At 44.0% G+C, this 24228-nt stretch overlaps 1 protein-coding gene across 2 annotated transcripts in view; it reads left to right on the forward strand.

The window, feature by feature from the left end:
- AACS (acetoacetyl-CoA synthetase) overlaps positions 1-24228 on the forward strand; it is a 48990-nt gene that overhangs the window by 15203 nt on the left and 9559 nt on the right. Inside the window, exons 4-16 of one of the 2 annotated variants that reach the window (XM_015810700.1) lie at positions 628-741; positions 5188-5285; positions 8291-8405; positions 9409-9490; positions 10422-10569; positions 11795-11875; positions 15355-15479; positions 16037-16101; positions 17656-17778; positions 19871-19984; positions 21325-21450; positions 21941-22010; positions 23843-23850. In XM_015810700.1, the coding sequence (XP_015666186.1) occupies positions 628-741; positions 5188-5285; positions 8291-8405; positions 9409-9490; positions 10422-10569; positions 11795-11875; positions 15355-15479; positions 16037-16101; positions 17656-17778; positions 19871-19984; positions 21325-21450; positions 21941-22010; positions 23843-23850 (1269 nt within the window). The remainder of the gene's footprint in view (positions 1-627; positions 742-5187; positions 5286-8290; positions 8406-9408; positions 9491-10421; positions 10570-11794; positions 11876-15354; positions 15480-16036; positions 16102-17655; positions 17779-19870; positions 19985-21324; positions 21451-21940; positions 22011-23842; positions 23851-24228) is intronic. The other variant, XM_015810708.1, reaches the window with a different exon arrangement.

Here is a 24228-nt window from a genome sequence, read left to right on the forward strand (position 1 = left end):
TGTGTGTGTCTCTTTTTTTTCTGGGGGGAGGGTTCTAGATTCCCTCTCTGCTCTCTCCCTTGGTAGATGGAGTTGCAGAAGGCAACGTCTTCCCTACATCCATAATTGTCCTAAACCTTCACAAGTACCACTGCAGGCATACTGCTCTGTTTGTGCATCTTACATTCATTTCCTTTGCACACACCTGGATTTTCTCCAGGCTGCTAAAAAAAACCCCCCTGTTTTAAGCCCTGGTGAGACCCCCCCTCCTCTGCCTCGCCTCCTTCAGCCGAAGAATTTTTGCAAGTTGTGTTGACTTAGCAATGATGCACAAGAACAATCGGGAGCATTGCCTGTGCTTGCCCTAGTAATTATTTCTGGAACCTGGGTGAGGGGAGGAGGGGAAACACCTTGGATTAAATTTGAAGATTTTGGACCTTCTTTCTCACAAGGAGCACTTTGGTTGGGGGGGAGAAACGATGGTTTTGGGACGCCTGTGTAGAAGATTGTGGGTTTGTGCATCCAGCAGCTAGTGGGCTGGGGCATATCTCTGCTTTTGAGCCCGCTAATTTCTTCGGAGGTTAATGTATTATTTGTTTTTGACTTCCTGCTGCGAACCTGCAACCGGATCTGATTTTGTTCCTTTAGGAGAAGGCAAGGAAGAAATAGAAAAAGTGACTTTCGATGACTTGAGGCACCAGGTGGCTTTCTACGCTGCGGCCATGAGGAAGTTGGGAGTGCAGCCCGGAGACAGGGTGGTGGGTAAGTCCAGTTTTTCCTCCTTCCAGCAATTCTTTCAACCAGGATATGCAAACCTCAAATCTTGACCGCCTTAAGAAACTCCGCAGAGAAATGGATAGACTAACTTTAGAGATTAAAGAGAAAGAAGATTCAGTTTATTTCAAAACATGGGAAAATTTTTTTTTTTATCAAGGGTTAGCAATGCGATAGAACGAGAAAAGACAGTGAAGTTTCACAGGATGAATGATATTTATTAACTAAGCTTTACTTTTATGATTATTGTTGTTATTAGGGATTATAACTGTTTAGCATTATACTAGCTGTACCCAGCCACGCGTTGCTGTGGCTCAGTCTGGTAAAAACGTGTGTTGCTTTTACGTTCCAACAGATGGTGCTGTTTTTCAAAAAAAGCATGTTTTTACCTGTCACAGGTGTGACATCTATATAATATAGGTATATAAAAACACGCGCGTATTCAAATGCAACGTTGTGTCAAAATTTCAAAGCAATCGGTGAAGAACTTTCGGAGATTTAAGATTTTGAACAAACGAATATTTACATTTTTATTTATATAGATTAATTAATTACTGTCATTTAATATTTGTATCCGGACGATAGTCTGCTTGCTAAAGCGTTGAATTTTTTGTTGGGGGTAACCCCACTATTGCACCTACCCCTACCCTTATTCCAACCCCATCCCCTAACCCAGGGGTAGGCAACCTTGGCTCTTTTATGACTCGTGGACTTCAACTCCCAGAATTCCTGAGCCAGCATAGCATAGCTGGCTCAGGAATTCTGGGAGCTGAAGTCCACGAGTCATAAAAGAGCCAAGGTTGCCTACCCCTGCCCTAACCTCACCCAATATCCATACCGATCTTATCCCTTCCCTACCATTATAAAACTCAATAAAACATTTATATATATATATAAAAAAAGAAACTGCAGAAAGGAATGCACGGAATAGGTCAGTGATGGCGAACCTTTTAGAGACCGAGTGCCCAAACTGCAACCCCAAAACCCAGTTATTTATCACAAAGTGCCAACACGGGCAATTTAACCTGAATACTGAGGTTTTAGGTTAGCAAAAACAACTCCTACATTAACATCTTTTGTCTTAAAAGAAAAACACAATGACAAAGCTTTCAATGATACAAACAACTTTTTACTGAAGGGTAAAAGTTTGCATTTGGGATGCTTTTGAACAATTAATGTGATTTTTGCTGTTGTATGCATGCTGATCATTTGTCTAACCTTGGCTTATACTTTGTAAGTTTGAGAGCAACGCAGACAGCACTCAGGTCAGGAAAAAAAGAATGTGGGATCCTCAGTGGTCTCCGAGCGTGGTGGTTTTCTTGCAGACATTTCATGACCCATTTAGGTAACATCAGCAGTGATAGAAGGGAGTGGGATTTGCAAGGAGGAGGAGGAGGAGGAGGAGGAGGAGGACTGTGGGGTCCTTGGTGCTCCCTGAGCTTGGTGGTTTTCTTGCAATCATTTCATAACCGAACTAGGTAACCATGCACTGATGATGTTCCCTAGATAGCTCATGAAATGTCTGCAAGAAAACAGCCAAGCTCAGAGAGCACCAAGGACCCCACAATCATCATCTCCTCCTCCTCTTCCTCCTCCTCCTCCTCCTCCTCCTCCACAAACACCTGTCCCTTCTAGCACTGATGGCATTCACTAGTTGGATCATGAAAAGTCTGCAAGAAAACAACCAAACTCAGAGAGCATCAAGGACCCCACAATCACCTCCTCCTCCTCCCAAACTCCCTTCTAGCACTGATGATGTCACCTAGCTGGGTAATGAAACGTCTGCAGGAAAACCACCAAGCTGAGGGAGCACCAAGGACCTCATTGGAGGAAAATTACTTGCCGTGTTACTCTCCAGCACACTTTCAGTCAAGGATGACCTAGATCTCTTGCACAAACCATAGGCCTCCCTTTGACCTCTTCTGCCCTCAGGGTCAACATTGGCAGCTCATGTCTCGTTGTTGACCCGCAATTGGGTCTCTTGCTCCATCGTCCCTTGTGTTGCAATGCGGCAATTGACATTGCATCGGTTTGCATTGGGTTTTCCCCTTGGAGAAGGTCTTGAGTAACTGGTGTGTGTGTGTGTGTGGAGGTGAGGCCTGGAACTCGGCTCCCTATTGGGAGTTGTGTGCCAAAAAAAATAAATAAGTGGCAACTTAATCCATATTTCTGCCTAGTCCTCCTCCAGCCTTTGGGTCGAGATGCTTCCAAAGTTAGTGTCATGGTTCCGACAGATGAAACTCTTCAAAGAACTTCGAGGCATTATCTTAAAGAATCTTTATTGGAGTAGCATAGCTTCGGCACTAATATAGTTGAAGCCAAAATCTGGATTCCCCTCCCCTTAGCACACAGTATCAAACACAATTCCCACCTGTCATAAATCACATTCTCCAATTAGTTTGAAATGCAGGCTTTCCCTCCTATTCTCCAGCCCGCCATTCCTTGTCATCTCTTATTTCAAAAGCCCTGAGTTCACACACTATTACCATATTGTTATGTCTAACTAACTCCCATCACATTCCGCCTCCTTCCCCAGCGTCACCTAATTCTAAGAGTAAAGCATGAGGAAGAATAAGGCTGCATCTTCATATGTTGTCAAAGCAAGAACATCCAATGTTAGCAGGGTTGACAATTAGGTTAGAAGTGGAGTTAGTTTTTCCACTGAATTCGGAGTCGTGTGTGTTAGAGGTGGTCCTCGCTTTAAGACCCCTCCTTTAGTGACTGCTCAAAGTTGCAACAACTCCGAAGAAAGTGAGTCACAACTGCTACTCTCACAGCGGTTGCAGCGTCTCCGTGGTGACCCGCTCCGAATCAGGGCACGTGGCCGCTGCTTCACACTTACGACCGTTGCAGCATCCCGGGGTCACGTGATCACCATTCTGTGACCTTTTCCGCCAGTTTCCCCCAAGCAAACTCAACGGTGGAAGCTGGACTCGTTTAATGGCCATACCATTCGCTTAACGACTGCAGTGATTGGCTTGGCCACGGGGGGGAAGGTCACGATCTCTGATTCGACTCATTCAAGAACCGCTTTGGTTAGGAATGGAAATGCTGGTCCCGATTGTGACCGTTAAGCCGAGGATTACCTGTAAACCATAGCATGAGCTTTCTGGCCTGGGTTGAGCAGGATTAACAAGCTACTCGTTGTGACTTACACAACCGATCTTGGCTTTGTGGCTCGAACCAGCCAAGCCAGATCTTGGTTTAGTAAGGAGGGTAACATTCAGGTTCCCATCGGGTTTCAAAATCTGCCACCGAGCCTGAAGGACCAGTTCGGGGCTGGGTGTCTGCAACCCTTCCTCTCCTTTGCACCTCAATGGTCCTCCCTCGAGGGATCCAGCCCGGATTGTGAGGGACCTGCTGGGTGCAGGACCTTCTTCCTTGTAGCCAGATGAGTTGGTGGGCTTTCAAAGAGAAAGGGGAGGACGTGGGGCTCCCCCTTCCTCTTCCCAGACACGGTTTGGGATTGTGCAAGCCCTTGCTTTGGGCAATTCAGTCGGGTTGTGTCACCTGTCGGGGGAGTCGGCAATTTAGACCTGGCAGGTGGGAGGCATCAGGGACGGCTCTGGGGCAACTGAGCTGATGCAACTTTGACTTTCTTGATCACTTGGTGGCCTGAGTGGGAGAATACAATAGAAATAGAATGAAATAAGAATAGAAATAGAAATAATAGAATAGAATAGAATAGAATAGAATAGAAAGATTGTAGAGTAGAATAGAATAGAATAGAAGAGAAGAGAAGAGAAGAGAAGAGAAGAGAAGAGAAGAGAAGATATGGAATAGAATAGAATATAGAATAGAATAGAATGTAGAATAGAATATACAGTAGAATGGAATAGAATATAGAATAGAGTAGAATAGGATAGAGTAGAATAGAATATGGAATAGAATAGAGTAGAATATAAATAGAATATAGAGTAGAATAAAATAGAATATAAAGTAAAATATAGAACAGAATAGAATATAGAATAGAGTAGAATAAAATATAGAATAGAGTAAAATAGAATATAGAATAGTAGAATAGAATAGAATACAGAATAGAGTAGAATAGAATATAGAGTAGGGTAGAATAGCGTAGAATATAGAATAGAATAGCATATAAAGTAGAATAGAATAAAAACTTTATTGTCACTTTAAATGTACACTAATCAGCATACATTAAAAATGAAATTTCGTTACATTCAGCTCTCAAAAAAATACCATTATGCATCTACCCCCATACACACACACACACACACACATGACACAGAGAAACATCACAGTCTAGTTCGAATGTATACATATACCTGCCAAAAAGAAAAAAAGAAAAAAAAAAGAAATCCTGCGTATTTACAAGAGGGCTGCATAAGGACCAAAGCTGTTACAGAATCTAGTAGTTCTGCTCTAACGATCCATCATTCATCCCTTCCTCTTCCATTTTTGCTACCCTTCCAGGTTACCTGCCCAACAGCATCCACGCGGTGGAAGCCATGCTAGCCGCTGCCAGCATCGGGGCCATCTGGAGCGCCACGTCGCCGGATTTTGGCATCAATGTGAGTGGTTCCCCTCCCTCTCAAATCATCCTCCTGCATTTGCACTTTCCAGTAGTCCTCGGCTTACGACTATTTGTTTAATGACCCAAGTTACAATGATGCTGAAACCCTATCTAACAAAATGAAATTCACGGTAGAGAAAAGTAGTGTCTTACATTTAGGCAAGAAAAACCAAAAGTGCACATATAGACTGGGTGAAACCAGGCTTAATAACAGCAACTGTGAGAGGGATCTTGTGAGTGTTAGTGGACAATCAATTAAATATGAGCCAATATTGTGCAGTGGCAGCCAAGGAAGCCAACACAATCCTAAGTTACATTAACAGAGGGATTCAATTAAGATTGCGTGAGGTACTAATAACACACTCTAAAGATTTAATAAGACCACACCTAGAATACTGCAACCAGTTTTGGTCTCCACACTATAAAAAAAAGATGCTGAGACTCTAGAAAAAGTGCAGAGAAGAGCAACAAAGATGATTAGGGGATTGGAGGCTAAAACATGAAGGACGGTTGCAGGAACTGGGCATGGCTGGTCTAGTGAAGAGTAGGACCAGGGAAGTGCTCCAATATTTGAGGGGCTGCCACAGAGAGGAGGGGTCAACCTATTTTCCAAAGCACCTGAAGGCCAGACAAGGAATAACAGATGGAAACGGATGAAGGAGAGATTCAACCTAGAAAGAAGGAGAAATCTTCTGACAGTGAGAAGAATCAACCAATGAAACAGAAATTGCCTTCAGAAGTTGTGGGAGCTTCATCACTGGAGGCTTCCAAGAAGAGACTGGACTGCCCTCTGTCAGAAATGGTGTAGGGTCTCCTGCTTGGATGGGGTTGGACTAGATGACCTACAAGGTCCCTTTCAACTCTGTTATTTTGAAGAAAGGAACTTATACAACCTCATATCATGTGATCAAAATTGGGACACTTGGAAACTGGCCGGTATTTACGACAGTCGCAGTGTTCGGGCTGTGTGTCGCGTGAGTGTCATTTGTGACCGTCCTAGCCAGCTTCTGGCGAGCAAAATCAATGGGAGAAACTAGATTCGCTTAATGACTGTGTGATTTGCTTAATGACTATGGCAAAAGTTGTAAAACCGGGGCCTGGCTCGTTTAATGACCACATTGCTTAGCAGTGGAAGTTCTGTACTGTCGTAAATCGAGGACAATCTGTTGACTTCAGACTTGACTTTATTATGGCATCACCAGAAGAGGGTAGTCAGGCTCCCCTGCTTTTTATCCAAAGGCCGAGCATTTAGGGGGAAAAATGGATCTGTTGCTTGTAGTAACAGTTCATATAAGTGTGTGTGTGTGTGTGTGTGTGTAATTTAGGGCATTGGACATGCAATTAAGATCTCGGCCGAATTTAATTTTAAAATGTATGTGTGTATGTGTGTGTGATTTAGGCCACTGGACCTGCAATTAAGATCTCAGCTGAATTTAATTTTGAAAGTCATTCATGTGCTGAACTGGAAGCAAATTTGCAACATGAAAATAAGTGGCTGCAACATGGCTTGTCTTTTGTCCGCTGGAGATGTTTAGAGGGGGAACATCTAGTTCCTTGAATGGTGGAACAAGCTGAACAGAAGACCCATTGTGCCTGGTGGCCTGACTAGGACAGTGTGTCCCTACTACAGGTCCTGGCTTGTCTGAGTAAACTAAATCTCCTCCAGCTCTGGATGCAAGGAGGAATTACATCCAAGGAATCAAAGGTACAAGTACAGGTTGGGTGAGACCTGGCTTAAAAACAGCAACTGTGAGAGGGACCTTGGAGTCCTAGTGGACGATCACTTGACTATGAACCAGCAGTGTGCAGCAGCAACCAAAAAAGCTAACACAATCCTGGGTTGTATAAACAGGCATAGAATCAAGACCACGCAAAGTATTAGTACTGCTTTATAAAACCCTAGTGAGACCACACCTGGAATACTGCAGCCAATTTCGGTCACCATATCACAAAAAAGATGTTGAGACTTTGGAAAAAATTCAGAGAAGAGCAACTAAGATGATCAAAGGCCTGGAGACTAAAACATACGAAGAACGGCTGCAGGACTTGGGTTTGGCTGGTTTAAAGAAAAGAAGAATTAGGGGAGACATAATAACAATATTCCAGTATTTGAGGGGCTCTCACAAAGAAGAGGGGGTCAAATTATTCACCAAAGCACCAGAGGGTAGGACAAGAAACAATGGTTGGAAACTGACCAAAGAGAGAAGCAACCTGGAATTAAGGAGAAACTTCCTGACAGGGAGGACAATTAACCAGTGGAACAGCCTGCCTTCAGAAATCGTGGGCACTCCATCACTGGAGATTTTTAAGAAGAGACTAGACAATCACCAGTCTGAGATGGTATAGGTTCCCCTGCTTGAACAGGGGGCTGGACTAGAAGACCTCCAAGGTCCCTTCCAGCTCTATTCTATTCTAGTCTCAGATCTCTTCTGCACGGAAGGGGTTGGCTAGAGATGTTATGGTCCACCTGAGCTAGGACGACCTGGAGAAAATTGTGAGCTGCACAGAATCATTTGCTGAGATGGCAAAGGCTCTAAAAACAAAAAAATCCAATGAACACAGGTAGTCCTTGACTTGACTACAATGGGCCCCCCGGTTTTTGTCGCGAAGGGAGACATTTGTTTTAAGCGAGTTTTGCCTCGTTTTACGACCTTTCTTTACCACCGTTGTGAAGTGAATCATCGCAACTGATGACTTGGTAACCCGGTTGCTAAGTGAATCACGGCTTCCCCGCCGAGTTTGCTGGCCGGGAGTTGATCACATGACCTGGGGACTCAGCAGCGGTCGTAAGTATGAACCAGTTGCCAAGCAGCTGGGGAGGCTACAGAGGTCGTAAGTGTGAACCATGGTCGTCAGTTGCTTTTTCTCAGTGCTGTTGTAATTCCGGTCGCTAAATGAGCGTTAGTAAGTTGAGGACCGCCTGTAACTAAAAGCCAACCCTTCCATCCACGTTGGTTGAATTCTCTGCTAAGGTCTTGCTTCCCTCTCACCATCTGCCCGCAGGGCGTCCTGGACCGGTTCTCCCAAATTCAACCCAAGTTAATCTTCTCCGTCGAAGCCGTCGTCTACAACGGGAAACGGCACAATCACCTGGACAAGCTGCAGAGGGTGGTCAGAGGTGAGTCAGTGGTTTTTTTTCATGCTGGAAAAGGGTTCCCCTCCCTCCTGTCGGAACGCGGCGTAAGGAATGCGCCATAAAGAGCTGTGGTGGTGCAGTGGATGGAAGGCAGTCCTGCAGGCTAACTCTGCTGACTGCCGGCTGCCGGCAGTTCGATCTTAACTGGCTCAAGGTTGGCTCAGCCTTCCATCCTTCTGAGGTCGGTCAAATGAGGACCCAGATTGTTGGGGGCAAATAGGCTGACTCTGTAAACTGCGTAGAGAGGGCTGGAAAACACTGTGAAGCGGTATATAAGTCTAAGGGCTGTTGCTAGTGCGATTGCTCCCTTCCTTCCTTCCTTCCTTCCTTCCTTCCTTCCTTCCTTCCTTCCTTCCTTCCTTCCTTTTCTTCCCTTCTTCTTCCCCCTTTCTCTTCCCTCCCTTCCTTCTCTTCTCTCCCTTGCTCCCTCACTTTTCCTTCGTCCCTCCCTGCCTCCCTCCCTCCCTGCCTCCCTTTTCTTCCCTTCTTCCTCCCCCTTTCTCTTCCCTCCCCTTCCTTCCTTCTCTTCTCCCTCCCTCCCTTTTCCTTCCTTCCCCTTCCTTCCTTCCCCTACCTTTCTACCCTCTCTCTCTCTTCCTTGCTCCCTCCCTCGGATCCCTTCCTTCCTTTCTTCCTTATGTCCCTCCCTCCCTTTCTCTCCCCTCCTTCCCTCCCATCTCTTTCCCCTTCCTTCCTTCCTTCCTTCCTTCCTTCCTTCCTTCCTTCCATGGTGCACAGTGGTTAGAATGCAGCATTGCAGGCTAATTCTGCCCACTGCCAGCCGTTCGATCCTGACCGACTCAGGGTTGACTCAGCCTTCCATCCTTCCGAGGTTGACAAAATGAGGATCCAGATTGTTGGGGGCAACAGGCTGACTCTGTAAATTGCTTAGAGAGGGCTGTGAAGCACTGTGAAGCGGCATATAAGTCTAAGGGCTGTTGCTATTTGATCATCTTTGCATTTCTGACCCTTTTTTTTCTTTTAGGACTTCCGGATCTGAAGAAAGTGGTTGTGATCCCCTACGTCTCTTCAAGAGAATCCATAGATATTTCCAGAATCCCAAACAGGTATGAAGCTTCGAAGGATATGATGGGAATTGGCTGAGGTGCCTTCAGATTTGCAAGGCTCTCTTCCTATGACCTTATCACAAAAGTACAGGTAGCCCTTGATTTACCACCACCATTGGGACCAGTATCTCCATTGGCGGCTGTTAAGTGGATCGCCCCCAATTTTAAGACTGTTTTTTTACCATGGTCGTTAAGCGAATCTTCCTCCGTTGACCTTTCCCCTTGTCAGAAGCCGGCAGGGAAGGTCACGAATGGAGATCACATGACCCAAGGACCTAAATACAGGTGCCCAAATTTTGATCCCGCGGCCACAGAGATGCTGCGACGGTTGTAAGGGTGAGGACCGGTCTGAAAGCCGCTTTTTTCAGGTGCCGTTGTAATTTTGAAACGGTCACTAAATGAACGGACAGGCAGCCCTCAACATAAAGCAGTTCCTTTAGTGAGCTTTTGAAGTTACGACGACACTGGAAAGAGGGGATTAATGACCGTTTTTCACACGTCCGTTGTAGCATCTCCGTGGTCACGTGATTTACATTCAGACGCTAGGCAACCGACTCATATTTATGACGGTTGCTGCATCCTGGGGGGAGTGTCACGTGATCCCCTTTTGCGACCTTCTGACAAGCAAAATCCATGGGGAAGCCAGATTCACTTAACGACCGGGTTGCTAATTTAACAACTGCAGCGATTCGCTTAACGACTGGCAAGAAAAGTCGTAAAATGGGGCAATGCTCACTTAACAAATTTCTCACTTAGCAACGTAACATTTTGGGCTCAGTTGTGGTCGTAAGTGAAGGACTTACCTGTATTATTTTGGGTGTCTTTAGTTCCCGGGGTTGATCCTGCTTTGGAGTGCCGACGGTTGCATAGAAAAAAAATCTCAATAATACGGAATTCTGATTTTTTACCTTTTTCCTTCTTTTTCACTCAGCGTGTTTTTAGAAGATTTTCTCGGAACGGGCCACGGAGACCAGGCACCGCAGCTGGAATTTGAACAGCTTCCCTTCAGCCACCCGCTTTTTATCATGTACTCTTCCGGCACGACGGGCGCCCCGAAATGCATGGTGCATTCTGCAGGGGTGGGTCTCCCTTTTTTTATTTATTGCGCGCCTGGCGTGAAAATGCACAGATATTAGTCGTATGGGAGAAAACACGTGTTAGCGTAATAACACCTGTGACCAGGATACGTGTGTTCGCTTTTGTAAGATTGAAGAAATTCAAATAATTGTATGTTAAGTTTAAAATAATATTTTAAAATAGGTTAGTTCATGAAATGGTGAGTTCTAGTTCTGCCATAGGAATGGAAGCCAGCTGGGTGACTTTGGGCCAATCGCCGGGAGAGGGTGAGTTCTAGTCCCGCCTTAGTCATGAAAGCCAGCTGGGTGACTTTGGACCAATCACAGGAGAGAGTGAGTTCTAGTCCCGCCTTAGTCATGAAAGCCAGCTGGGTGACCTTGGACCAATCGCCGGGAGAGGGTGAGTTCTAGTCCCGCCTTAGTCATGAAAGCCAGCTGGGTGACTTTGGACCAATCGCCGGGAGAGGGTGAGTTCTAGTCCCGCCTTAGTCATGAAAGCCAGCTGGGTGACTTTGGACCAATCACCGGGAGAGGGTGAGTTCTAGTCCCGCCTTAGTCGTGAAAGCCAGCTGGGTGACTTTGGACCAATCACCAGGCGACGGTGAGTTCTAGTTCCACCTTTGGCATGTAAACCAGCTGGGTGACTTTGGGCCAATCACTGGGAGACATGAATTCTAGTCCTACCTCAGCCATGAAAGCCATTTGGGTGGCTTTGGGCTAATCACCCGGAGGCAGTGAGTTCTAGTTCTGTCTTAGTCAGAAAAGCTAAGTTGGGTGACTTTGGGCCAATTACCAGGTAACTGTGAGTTCTAGTCCTGCCTCAGCCATAAAATCCCGCTGGGTGGCATTGGGCCAATCACCAGTTCGTCGTTGTGTATGGGAAATAGGAGGAAGTTGTATGGGATAGGTTCGCGGCCTCAAGTTATTTCTGAAAATAATGAAGACGGGATACAAATAAATAAAATAAGTGGTTTGCCCTGGACTGAAGCCTCAAATGGATCGATTTGATTTCTCTGTCCATATTCATTGTGTGGCCGTTGCAGGATTTGCAGTTTAATGCTCCAGAATCTTTGTGAACTCTTTGGTGTGCAAACAAGTTGTTTGAGTGCTTGACTCCGTTTTGCTAATTCAGATTTAAATTAAACTAAAATTTCATTTTAGCTTTGTAATGCAATTTAAACTCTCTCCTCTCTATTTTTTATATATATATATATATTTATCCCTGTAGGGGACTTTGATTCAGCACCTGAAGGAACATATCCTTCACGGGAACATGAGCAGTAATGACGTCATCATATACTATACCACGGCAAGTGACTTTTTCTTTAATAAAGGAGAATATTCGTAGCTCGGGGTTGGCATGAGGGATCCTTGGTGCTCTCTGAGCTTGCTGGTTTTTTGCAGATGTTTCATTACCAAACTAGGTAACTAGGTAAACTAGAAGGGATTGAATTTAGGGAGGGAGGGAGGGAGGGAGGGAGGAAGGAAGGAAGGAAGGAAGGAAGGAAGGAAGGAAGGAAGGAAGGAAGGAAGGAAGGAAGGAAGGAAGGAAGGACGGACGGACTATGGGGTCCTTGGTGCTCTCTGAGCTTGCTGGTTTTCTTGCAGACGTTTCATTACCAAACTAGGTAACATCATCAGTACTAGAAGGGAGTGGAATTTAGGGAAGGAGGGAAGGAAGGAAGGACTATAGGGTCCTTGGTGCTCTCTGAGCTTGCTGGTTTTCTTGCAGACGTTTCATTACCAAACTAGGTTACATCATCAGTGCTAGAAGGAAGTGGAATTTAGGGAGGGAGGAAGGAAGGAAAGGAAGGAAGGAAGGAAGGAAGGACTGTGGGGTCCTTGGTGCTCTCTGAGCTTGCTGGTTTTCATGCAAACCTTTTATTACCCAGCTAGGTAATGTCATCAGTACTAGATGGGAGTGGGATTGCAGGAAGAGGAGGAGGGCTGTGGGGTCCTTGATGCTTTCTGAGCTTGGTGGTTTTCTTCTAGACATTTCATTACCCAACTAGGTAACATCATCAGTGCTAGTACAGTGTGCTGTTTGCTGTCGGTTTATATTCTGGGGTCTTTCCTGTCTGGGTGGGTGGGGGTTGGTCTTAGGGATTCTTTGGTTGGGCTGTTTACTAATGGCTTTTTGGCAGTTTCCTGATTGGGATATATTTGCTTACTTCATTGCTGGTCTGAAGGTGACCTTGGAGTTAATCTATGCTGATCTGGGTGCTTATGGCTGGTGGAGAGGTGCTGTTTTTTTTTCCTTTTTTTCCTTTTTGGACTGGTTGATTGTCTCTTTTGCATCATCTATCGATGTTGTTATGTTGACTCTTTCCTTCCATGAAAGCAAACATTAAATTGTTGAAAGTCTTCGAACAGGGAATCCTTTTGAGGCACCTGGATGCGCTGCCTTGGCGTGTTCCCCGTCTTCAAGAGAAGCTGCCTCGTCCTCCGAGGAGACCCGATTAGCTTAGCCCAAGATTAAATGCAGATTAAAATCAATTACTGCATATGCTTGCGGATAAGCCCATCTGTGGATAAGCCCGCTCTTGAGATGTTTGCGTGTTGTTATTTTCACAATTGGCTTAACTGCAGGTGGCAGAAGCTTCACGGTATTTGGGTTTAAAATTGTGGAGTTTGTTTATCCATGGATGGTCTTAGAAGTGAGTATTATACAGGATGCAGGTAGTCCTTGATCTACAATTCACAATTGGGACCGGAATGTCTGACACTAACCAGGGTGTTCATTAAGTGAGTCGTGCCTGATTGTATGATCTTTTTTTCGCTACAGTCATTACGCAAGTCACCCAGTCGTTAAGCAAATCTTATTTCTACCCTTGACTTTGTTGGTAGTCCTCTGGGAATAGAATAGAATAAGGAAATAGAATAAGGAATAGAATAGAATAGAATAGAATAGAATAGAATAGAATAGAATAGAATAGAATAGAATAAGGAATAGAATAAGGAATAGAATAGAATAGAATAGAATAGAATAGAATAAGGAATAGAATAGAATAAGAATAGAATAGAATAGAATAGAATAGAATAGAATAGAATAGAATAAGGAATAGAATAGAATAGAATAGAATAAGGAATAGAATAAGGAATAGAATAGAATAGAATACGGAATAGAATAAGGAATAGAATAAGGAATAGAATAGAATAAGGAATAGAATAAGGAATAGAATAGAATAGAATACGGAATAGAATAAGGAATAGAATAGAATAGAATAGAATAGAATAGAATAGAATAGAATAGAATAGAATAGAATAGAATAGAATAGAGCTGGAAGGGACCTTGGAAGTTTTCTAGTCCAGCCCCCTGCTCAAGCAGGGGAGATACCATCTCAGATAAGTGACTGTCCAGTCTCTTCTTAAAAACCTCCAGTGATGGAGCGCCCACACTTTCTGGAGGCAAGCTGTTCCACTGGTTAATTGTTCTCATTGTTAGGAAGTTTCTCCTTAATTCCAGGTTGCTTCTCTCTTTGATCAGTTTCCAACCATTGTTTCTTGTCCTGCCCTCTGGTGCTTTGGAGAAGAATTTGACCCCCTCTTCTTTATGGTAGCCCCTCAAGTATTGGAATACTGCTATCATGTCTCCCCTATTTCTTCTTTTCTTTAGCCCAAGGGTAGGCAACCTTGGCTCTTTTATAACTCGTGGACTTCAACTCCCAGAATTCCCGAGCCAGCCATGCTGAGGGGAAAGGGAGAGGTTTCCAAGCTGAGCCATGCTGGCTCAGGAATTCTGGGAGTTGAAGTCCACCAGTCATAAAAGAGCCAAGGTTGCCTACCCCTATACTAGCCAGACCCAAGTCTTGCAGTCATTCTTCATATGTTTTAATCTCCAGGCCTTTGATCATCTTAGTTGCTCTTCTCTGAATTTTTTCCAAAGTCTCAACATCTTTTTTGTGATATGGTGACCAAAATTGGTTGCAGTATTCCAGGTGTGGCCTCACTAGGGTTTTATAAAGCGGTACTTAACAACTGTGTTGCTTAGCAGCAAAAATCTTTGGGCTCAATTGTCAAGGACTACCTGTATGATTGTCTACCCTGATCCAAGTTTTTTGAGTACGTTTTAAACCCCTAAAATTCTCAGATCATCCGCATGTGTGTATAAAAGCATGGGAACTTCCTAGAGGATACTTCTGGAAGATTCAGACGGCCGGTTCTTGTGCCTGGGAGCGGGAGGGGGCCCTGCTTTGCATGGGACTTGGGAAATTACATCATGCTTAGCACACGAGTCGTAGGTTGCGCTTGGTTAACAGCGCACGGGGTGTCTAGGAAATGTACAAAAATGTGTCTTTGCAGGTCTAAAAACAGACGAAAAAGCAACAGCTTTTTCTACATAATCTACATTCGGACGCTTGGCAGCTGACTCATATTTATGACGGTTGCCGTGTCCCAGGGTCATGTGATCATACTTATGACGGTTGCCGTGTCCCAGGGTCATGTGATCATACTTATGACGGTTACCGTGTCCCAGGGTCATGTGATCATACTCATGACGGTTGCCGTGTCCCAGGGTCATGTGATCATATTTATGATGGTTGCCGTGTCCCTGGGTCATGTGACCATATTTATGACGGTTGCCGTGTCCCAGGGTCATGTGACCATATTTATGATGGTTGCCATGTCCCAAAGGCATATGATTATGATGGTTACTGTGTCCCCGGGTCATGTGGCCATGTTTATGACGGTTGCTGTGTCCCAGGGTCATGTGATCCCCTTTTGCAGCCTTCTGACAAGCTGATCTACATAAGCTGGAGAAAGTCAATTGTCCTCTTTTCATCCTAGACCGGTTGGATGATGTGGAATTGGCTGGTGTCTGCCCTCGCCGTGGGGGCCTCGGTGGTCCTGTACGATGGCTCCCCCCTGGTTCCTTCTCCCAACGTCTTGTGGGACTTGGTGGATCGAGTAGGGTACGTAAACCATCAACCAGACCGGCTAAGCATCTTTAGATGGACCCTGGTGTCTTTTCAGAAGTTTGGGCCTCTCAAGGTATTGATAAGTGAGGTTGTTGAGAAGAAGACAAGCTCCCAGATAATTAGGAGAAGGTCCCATGCTCAACTGAATTTGAGGTTTTGAGAAGTAGCTTTGAGCAGCAGAATTAGACTTGCTTTTTGATGGAGGTGAACCTTCCTTAATTTGCTGCAAATTGACCAGGTTTTTTCTACATGATGGTCAAGTGCCCTGCTTTAGATCCACAGCCCATCCCCCCGTACAAGAAGCTACTTTTTGCCAAGAGGAATTCTCCGTGTAGCTTGTAGATGTTGGGAAAAAGTTAACTGGGAGCTTCGGAGGACCATCTGAAGCGGTGGGATCCCTTGCTGGGGTAAAAACCAGGCCGTGTTTTTGTGTAAATGTTTCCCTCTGCAAATCCTTCACTTGCAGAAGAAATTAATTTCCTGAGATTGCTCGAAAAATTCATGCCTGAGATTATAAACCATAATCAAGGATTGTTCTTCTCTGGCCACAGAATTACCATCCTTGGGACTGGTGCCAAGTGGTTGGCGGTGCTGGAAGAGAAGAATCTGAAGCCACGTAAGTATTAAGTATTATATTGGGGTTTTGCAGCACACAAAACTGTGGTTTGTTCAACCAGGGTTTGGCTTAGTTCACACATGGCCCATAAGCACCCAGGTAACCACCAGGGTATGGGCCAAAGTGACTGAACTGGGTCACTCTTTTCTTGTTTCTCTCATTCCATCCCATAATATTTCCAAAGAGTTGCTACCTTATCACAAGCCAGGATCTTAGCTGAATAAATAGAAAACCAGTCAGCAAGGCTCAGGATTCTGAGACATATACTCAAACATGAGTTACTGGCTTTGACGTGGTTTGAAGCTTGAAGGGGGTTGACTTGACTTGAGATGGTGGAATGTCGTGGTGCTGTTCCCATCATCTTGTAAGATACTGACTGAAACACTCGTGGAACTGCTGAAGGGGTGGTGGAACATTTTGAGTAAAGTGGGCACCACTTGAGCTTCTTTTGAAATGTTTTGGGCAAGAAACATCTCGTGTCCCTCCAGTCTACTGACCTGTGTTTAGAATTTCCCCATGGCTGTTGATTCTACTTCACCTGGTTAAGTCTGGAGTCCATCAAACGTGTTTGACTTTTGCTTGGAAGTCCCAGATCAGCCGCATCACAACAAATAGAATAGAATAGAATAGAATAGAATAGAATAGAATAGAATAGAATAGAATAGAATAATTGTATAATAGAATAGAAATAGAATAGAATACAATAGAACAGAATAGAACAGAATAGAACAATTGTAGAATAGAATGGAATGGAATGGAACAGAACAGAATGGAATAATTGTAGAATAGAACAGAACAGAATAGAATAATTGTAGAATAGAATAGAACAGAATAGAATAGAATAATTGCAGAATAGAATAGAGCAGAATAGAATAAAATAATTGTAGAATAGAACAGAATAGAATAAAATAAAATAATTGTAGAATAGAATAGAACAGAATAAAATACAATAATTGTAGAATAGAATAATTGTAGAATAAAATAGAATAGAATAGAATAATTGTAGAATAGAACAGAATAGAATAGAATAATTGTAAAATAGAATAGAATAAAATAGAATAGAATAGAATAATTGTAGAATAGAGCAGAATAGAATAGAATAATTGTAGAATAGAATAGAACAGAATAGAATAATTGTAGAATAGAATAGAACAGAATAAAATAGAATAATTGTAGAATAGAATAATTGTAGAATAGAATAGAATAGAATAATTGTAGAATAGAACAGAATAGAATAGAATAACTGTAAAATAGAATAAAATAGAATAGAATAGAATAATTGTAGAATAGAATAGAATAATTGTAGAATAGAATAGAATAATTGTAGAATAGAATAGAGTAGAACAGAATGGTACAGAACAGAATAGAGCTAGAAGGGACCTTGGAGGTCTTCCTTCTAGTCCAGCCCCCTGCTCAAGCAGGAGAACCTATACCATCTCAGACAAGTGACTGTCCAGTCTCTTCTTAAAATGTGCTGCTCTTGAAGCCTCGCAACACTGTTGAAATGGAGGGAGGTTGGGCCAGGATTTACATCTGTGATGTCTTCTTCTCAAGGTGAAACCCACAACCTTCAGACCCTCCACACCATCTTGTCAACCGGGTCTCCCCTCAAAAGTCAAAGTTACGAGTACGTCTACCAGCACATCAAGAGCAGTGTCCTCCTGGGCTCCATTTCAGGTACCCCAAAAAGCCGAATGTGATAGACTTGTGCAAATAATACAAGTGTAATTATTTGCCATCTAGCCTGCTTTGAATTTACCTCAATTAGCTCAGTGTCATTGTTCCGACAGAAAAGACAAATAAAGCAGAACTCCGAGGCTTGCTAATTCCTCAAAGAACGTGTTTGTTCTTACCACGGATCGGTACTTCAAAAGTGAAACCAAGACGGAAGAGACACGTAATGATTCCCCAAGGCAAAGTTAGAAAATCCCACCCCCAAGTCTATGCAAACAGCTACGTTTGTCCATACAGCTTGTTGGCGGGCTTTTCTTGGCAGGCCCAGCCCGCAGTCCCGGGAGCAGACGATGACCTTGGTTGTCACTAGAGAAAGCCCGAGAGAAAGTTTGTTTTGACTAGCCAAAAACCTGCAACTTCTTGTGATGACCCAGGGCACAGCACAGAGGCGATGCAGTCAGCTGGCAATTCAAACCGTTCTTTTATTGCTCCCAATTTCCCCCAAACGCTCCCACGTTTGCTGGCAAGCCTCCAACAAAAGATCACACAAACGCATCCCTTCAGCCGACTCTGGTTGAAAGTAGGCTCAACTACAGGCTGATTAGCATAAGAAAGTACTCAAGGCCACAGAGATAACAAGGAAGAAAACAATAAACTTAAGGAGTCCATCCCTTTGAATCCAAGCTTGCTTGAGCAGTTTCCAAAAGAGAGAATCCGAAATACAGTCGGAGGTCTGTAAACATTCAATCAACGTGGTCAGCCGGTCCAGTAGTCAAGGTTTCCAGGTTTTCAAACAGAAGGCACAGAACAAGAGCAATACACAACGCTCCAAGGAATCAGCGTTTGTTCCCGACAAATGCCCTACCCCAGAGTGTCTCCTTAAATCTCAGTCCCCAGGTGTGCCTTGTGGAGTGGGGCCGGACGCTCTCCTCCGAGTAGTTGAGCCTACCTGCGTTGTTCCCTCCTCTCCACTCTCCATGCTCTAGGATCAGGTGGGGGTGGCCCTTGCTCCTCGCCTGAAGTCTTTCTCCCCTGTTCGTCCTGTCCCAATCCTGAAGGGCCCTGGCCTGCCTCGGCCTGCTCTTCCCCATGTTCCTCTGAAGCCACAGACCCCTCGGCCTCCATAGGGTCCCGTCCCAGCTCCATTTTTTCCTCAGATTCAGGCTCAGATGGAGGCATGACACCCCCTCTCCCTCCTTGCTGAGTGTGTCAGCTGAAAATGAGAAAGGAAAATGGCCACAGGCAGGCTTATTCGAAGTTGACACTTAGCCGTGTTCTTTATCAGATGAGACTGATAGTCTGCCTTTAATTTTGACCCACAAACTTGTGAAGTAGGTCAGGCTGGACTCAAAGATGCCTCTGGAGAGACCAATGCAACATCTGAAGGTGGTTAGTTGATGCTTCACCTTTTGGGCACGCTTAAGTAGGCTAGGATAATTCATTAATCCATGGCTCAATTCAATAGGAGCATACTACTGGAGTTATTGGAGACCCTTCCAATGTTGGGTGATAGTGACTGGCCAAGATCACTTTGTAGGAAATCAGGGTCTCATCCTAGCCAGGACAGCACCTTCCTCATGATCCCATGCTGGTTCTTGTCTGAGAGAGGAGGTGGCCCAAAGTCACCGAGTGGGCTTCCACCATTGAAGATAAACTGAAATCTGGATGTCTCCAGCCTTAGTCCCACACCCCACTGGCTGTTATGAGGTTCTTGGTAAACACTGAATCCACCTTGGGTCTAAGTCAGGGGTCTTCAAACTCGGCCCTTTTATGACTCATGGACTTCAACTCCCAGAATTCCTCAGCCAGGCACGCTGGCTGAGGAATTCTGGGAGTTGAAGTCCATGAGTCATAAAAGGGCCAAGTCTGAAGACCCCCTGGTCTAAGTGTTGAGCTTTCTAATCAGCTCAACGTTCTCCGCTGGACATGTCATTAGACACAAGGTGTAGAAGCTAGCTAGGACTCGTGGGCCACCTGGGATCATTTATGCAGACTTTTCTAGATGCTTCCTCCACCATTTGCTTATTGAACGTAGGAAGTTTGACCCTTTTGGGGAGCTGTCCTGGCAACATTTTCTCCGTCTCTCTGATTGTAGGAGGCACCGATATAGTTTCGTGTTTCATGGGTCATAACGTGACCATTCCGGTTTACAAAGGCGAGATCCAGGCGCGGAATCTGGCAATGGCGGTAGAAGCGTGGAATGATCAAGGTAGGTCTGGACATCTCCATGGTGGCTTGCTCCAAGTCTGAACAGTGAAAGTGGAACAAATTGTTAGGAACAACTAAGGATCATTACTCAAATGGGGAATTGCTCTGTCTATTTTGCCGGAATAGAATAGAATAGAATAGAATAGAATAGAATAGAATAGAATAGAATAGAATAGAATAGAACAGAGTTGAGTTGAGTTGAGTTGAATTAGAATAGAATAGAATAGAATAGAATAGAATAGAATAGAATAGAATAGAATAGAGCTGGAAGGGACCTTGGAGGTCTTCTAGTCCAGCCCCCCGCTCAAGCAGGAGGACCTATGCCATCTCAGACAGGTGAATCTAGTCTCTTCTTTAAAATCTCCAGTGATGGGGTGCCCACAATTTCTGGAGGCAAGCTGTTCCACTGGTTGATTGTCCTCACTGTCAGGAAGTTTCTCCTTAGTTCCAGGTTGCTTCTCTCTTTGATCACTTTCCCACCATTGTTTCTTGTCCTGCCCTCTGGTGCTTTGGTGAATAATTTGACCCCCTCTTCTTTGTGGCAACCCCTCAAATACTGGGATACTGCTATCATGTCACCTCTAGTTCTTCTTTTCTCTAGACTGGCCATCCCCAAATCCCGCAGCCATTCTTCATATGTTTTGGTCTCCAGGCCCCTGATCATCTTAGTTGCTGTTCTCTGAATTTTTTCCAAAGTCTCAACATCTTTTTTGTGATAGGGTGACCAAAATTGGCTGCAGTATTCCAGGTGTGGCCTCATTAGGGTTTTATAAAGCGGTGCTAATACTTTGCATGATCTTGATTCTATGCCTCTGTTTATGCAACCCAGGATTGTATTAGCTTTTTTGGCTGCTGCTGCTGCACACTGCTGGCTCATAGTCAAGTGATCGTCCACTAGGACTCCAAGATCCCTCTCACAGTTGCTGTTTTTAAGCCAGGTCTCGCCCAATCTATATTTGGTGGTTTGTCCACAGGAGCTGGACCTGTTTGAGGGCCATCAGCACTTCTTGACTGTTTTCTTGCAGACCTTTCGTGACCCAGCTAGGTGACGTCATCAGTTCTAGAAGGGAATGGTTGTGCCAAAGGTGATTTTTCAGGAGGCAACTGTAGTTCCTTGTTTTTTTCTTGTTTCACTTCTCATCCAAGAAGCTTGGATGAGATGGTGGGGCATAGAAGGATTTATATTCCTTGCAGACAGCTGGTCATTTGCCTTCTTTTAGAGAATCGTTGAGGCCATTTAGAGGTTTACCTGTGTCCTTAGGGTCACCTGAGCAGTACAAAATCAGGTAATACTTAAACTAAGGGGGGAAAAATAACCCTTTTATTTGATTCTTCAACTAGGGGAGCCTGTTTGGGGAGAAAGTGGCGAGCTAGTTTGCACCAAACCCATCCCTTGTCAACCCACACATTTTTGGAACGATGAAAACCGAAGCAAATACCGGAAGGCGTATTTTTCCAGATTTTCAGGTATGTAGCGAGAGAGCCACGCTCTTCAAGCTGAGACTGTGTGCATGTATGTGTGTGTGTATTTGCTTTCTGGCCTTCCTAGTGTTACAGTAAACTAATATTTGAGCACACCAAGTATTGCTGCGAGGACCAATATTTGCCAAGAGAATTGCCAATCTGATAGGACCGGCATTTGGATCCTTGTCTCTGTTTGACTTTCTGATTTTGTTTCAGCAAAAGGGGAGAGGGTTATTTTTTTTGTTTGTGTGTGTGTGTCATTCCTTTCTCTCTTACACTTTTCTGGCTTCTGCTGTTTTCCAGCCGGTTTTATTTTGCAATGCAAAAAAAAGGGAGGCCTCTTTTGTCTCTTCCGACACACACACATAACCGGAGCGTGCAGTTCTTCCAAAGGCTGCAAGACCGTGACCCGGTGGTGCTTAAAAAAATGTGTTTTTTTGTGGAGATTTGGTTGACCACCTTGTGGGTTTTTTTTCTTTTCTTTCATGGACAGGTGTTTGGGCCCACGGAGACTACTGCAAAATCAATCCTCAGACGGGCGGGATCATCATGCTGGGCCGCAGGTGAGTTTGTCACTAGAGGTGACCCATTGGGAAACAGAACAGAATAGGATAGCCAGAGTTGGAAGGGACCTTGTAGGTCATCTAGTCCAGCCCCCCGCCGAAGCAGGAGACCCTACACCATTTCTGACAGATGGCAGTCCAGTCTCTTCTTGGAAGCCTCCAGTGATGAAGCTCCCACAACTTCTGAAGGCAACTTCTGTTCCATCGGCTGATCGTTCTCACTGTCTGGAAATTTCTCCTTATTTCCAGGTTGAATCTCTCCTTGATCAGTTTCCATCTGTTATTCCTTGTCTGGCCTTCAGGTGCTTTGGAAAATAGGTTGACCCCCCTCCTCTGTGACAACCCCTCAAATACTGGAACACTGCTAGGATGTCTCCCCAGGTCCTTCTCTTCACTAGACTAGCCGTGCCCAGTTCCTGTAACTGTTCTTTGTATGTTTCAGCCTCCAGTCCCTTAATCCTCTTTGTTGCTCTTCTCTGAACTTTTTCTAGAGTCTCGACATCTTTTTTACAGTGTGGATACCAAAACTGGTGGTCTTACTGAGGCTTTATGGAGTGGTATTGATTGAATCCCTCTGTTAATGCAAATTAGGATTGCATTGGCTTTTTTGGCTGCGGCTGCACAATATTGGCTCATGTTTAATTGATTGTCCACTAAGACAATCTGGATAGATAAACTTCTATCTGGATCCCAGTCTGGCTGACGGTGGGTTGAAGGAAGGATGAAGGACCAGGGATCAGTCGTAGAGTGGAGACAGGGTTCTTTCTTTGCCCGCAGAAAGTTCCAGGTTCAATTCCTGGCAATTTGGGATTGGAGAAAAAAAAAGTCTTAAGTTGCAATTTAGGATAGTGTGGCCAGAGGAGATTGATATAGATCTTTCTCTCTTTCTCTCTTCCTTTCTTTCTTTCTTTCTTCCTTCCTTCCTTCCTTCCTTCCTTCCTTCCTTCCTTCCTTCCTTCCTTCCTTCCTTCCTTCCTTCCTTTCTTTCTTTCTTTCTTCTTTCTTTTTTTTTCTTTTTTCTTTCTTTCTTTCTTTCTTTCTTTCTTTCTTTCTTTCTTTCTTTCTTTCTACAAATTTTATTGATTTTCTAATATTACATTCACATATTTGAAAAGCAACGTGGCGGTTGGGTAGTAATTCAATTACATACAAATATCATTAGCACATAATGATATTTGCTACCATAAACATTTCTTCTCTTTTCCCCTTCATATATACTGTCTATTTGTAGATTTAAAACAAGTTTTATTCTATCAGTCACATAAAAAATAACTTTCTTACATATATCGATAGTTTTTAGTTTATATATATTCTAGTTGTTTTAGCATACAATCTTTTAGACGATCAATGACCTAATAAATTTTTCCAGTTTTAATTTCCACTAACCTTTAAATTTAACGTTTAATATTTATCATTCCCAAGATTTTTTTAATATACCTCCAATTCCTCTATCACCATTCCTCACCAGATCTAATGTTCAAAATACACATCTTATCTGCTTAACGTCTCACCCTCTGTATCAACAAATTTATAATACAATATAATATCCTTCCGTTCTGCTAGTTTTCAAATTTTTTTAAGTGGTGATCATAATTTCTTTTTATTTCAGAATTTAATGCTTCCTCTCCTTCCTCTTTGTGTCTGCTGTCTCATGCTTAAACTAATAATTTTTGTTACAGATGTTCCATATAGGCCTGTTTGTTACTTTCATCAATACGTTTTTAGCTTATCCTATTCACCTTTACATAACCTTTATACACATCCTTCTCTTTCTTTCTCATTTGCTTTCCATTTTTGTGGTGAAACTTGAATTTTCAGTCTGAATGATCGAGAGAAGGCAGTTAAAAGCCCTCTGCAAACTAGGAGCTTGCTTCTGATCAAAACCTGTATAAACCTGAGGTCTAAGGGTGGTGAATCTGAATAAAATACAGATAATCCTCAGGTTACAACTGGTTGCTTAATGACCTTTTGGTGGTTAAAGCACCTCAAAATGATGGCACTTCTGACCATCATAAATATGTGATGGCCCGTTGCCTGGAGGCCGTACGGGTCTGGATGGGGAGGAACAGACTCAGGCTCAACCCTTCCAAGACCGAGTGGCTGTGGTTGCCGGCGTCTCGGCATAGTCAGCTGACCCCATCGCTGACTATAGGGGGCGAAACCTTGGCCCCCTCAGAGAGGGCGCGCAACTTGGGAGTCCTCCTGGATTCACGGCTGA

Source organism: Protobothrops mucrosquamatus, unplaced genomic scaffold (genome assembly GCF_001527695.2).
Source record: "Protobothrops mucrosquamatus isolate PMUCROS unplaced genomic scaffold, P.Mucros_1.0 scaffold_39, whole genome shotgun sequence".
Classification (NCBI taxonomy): Eukaryota; Metazoa; Chordata; class Lepidosauria; order Squamata; family Viperidae; genus Protobothrops; species Protobothrops mucrosquamatus.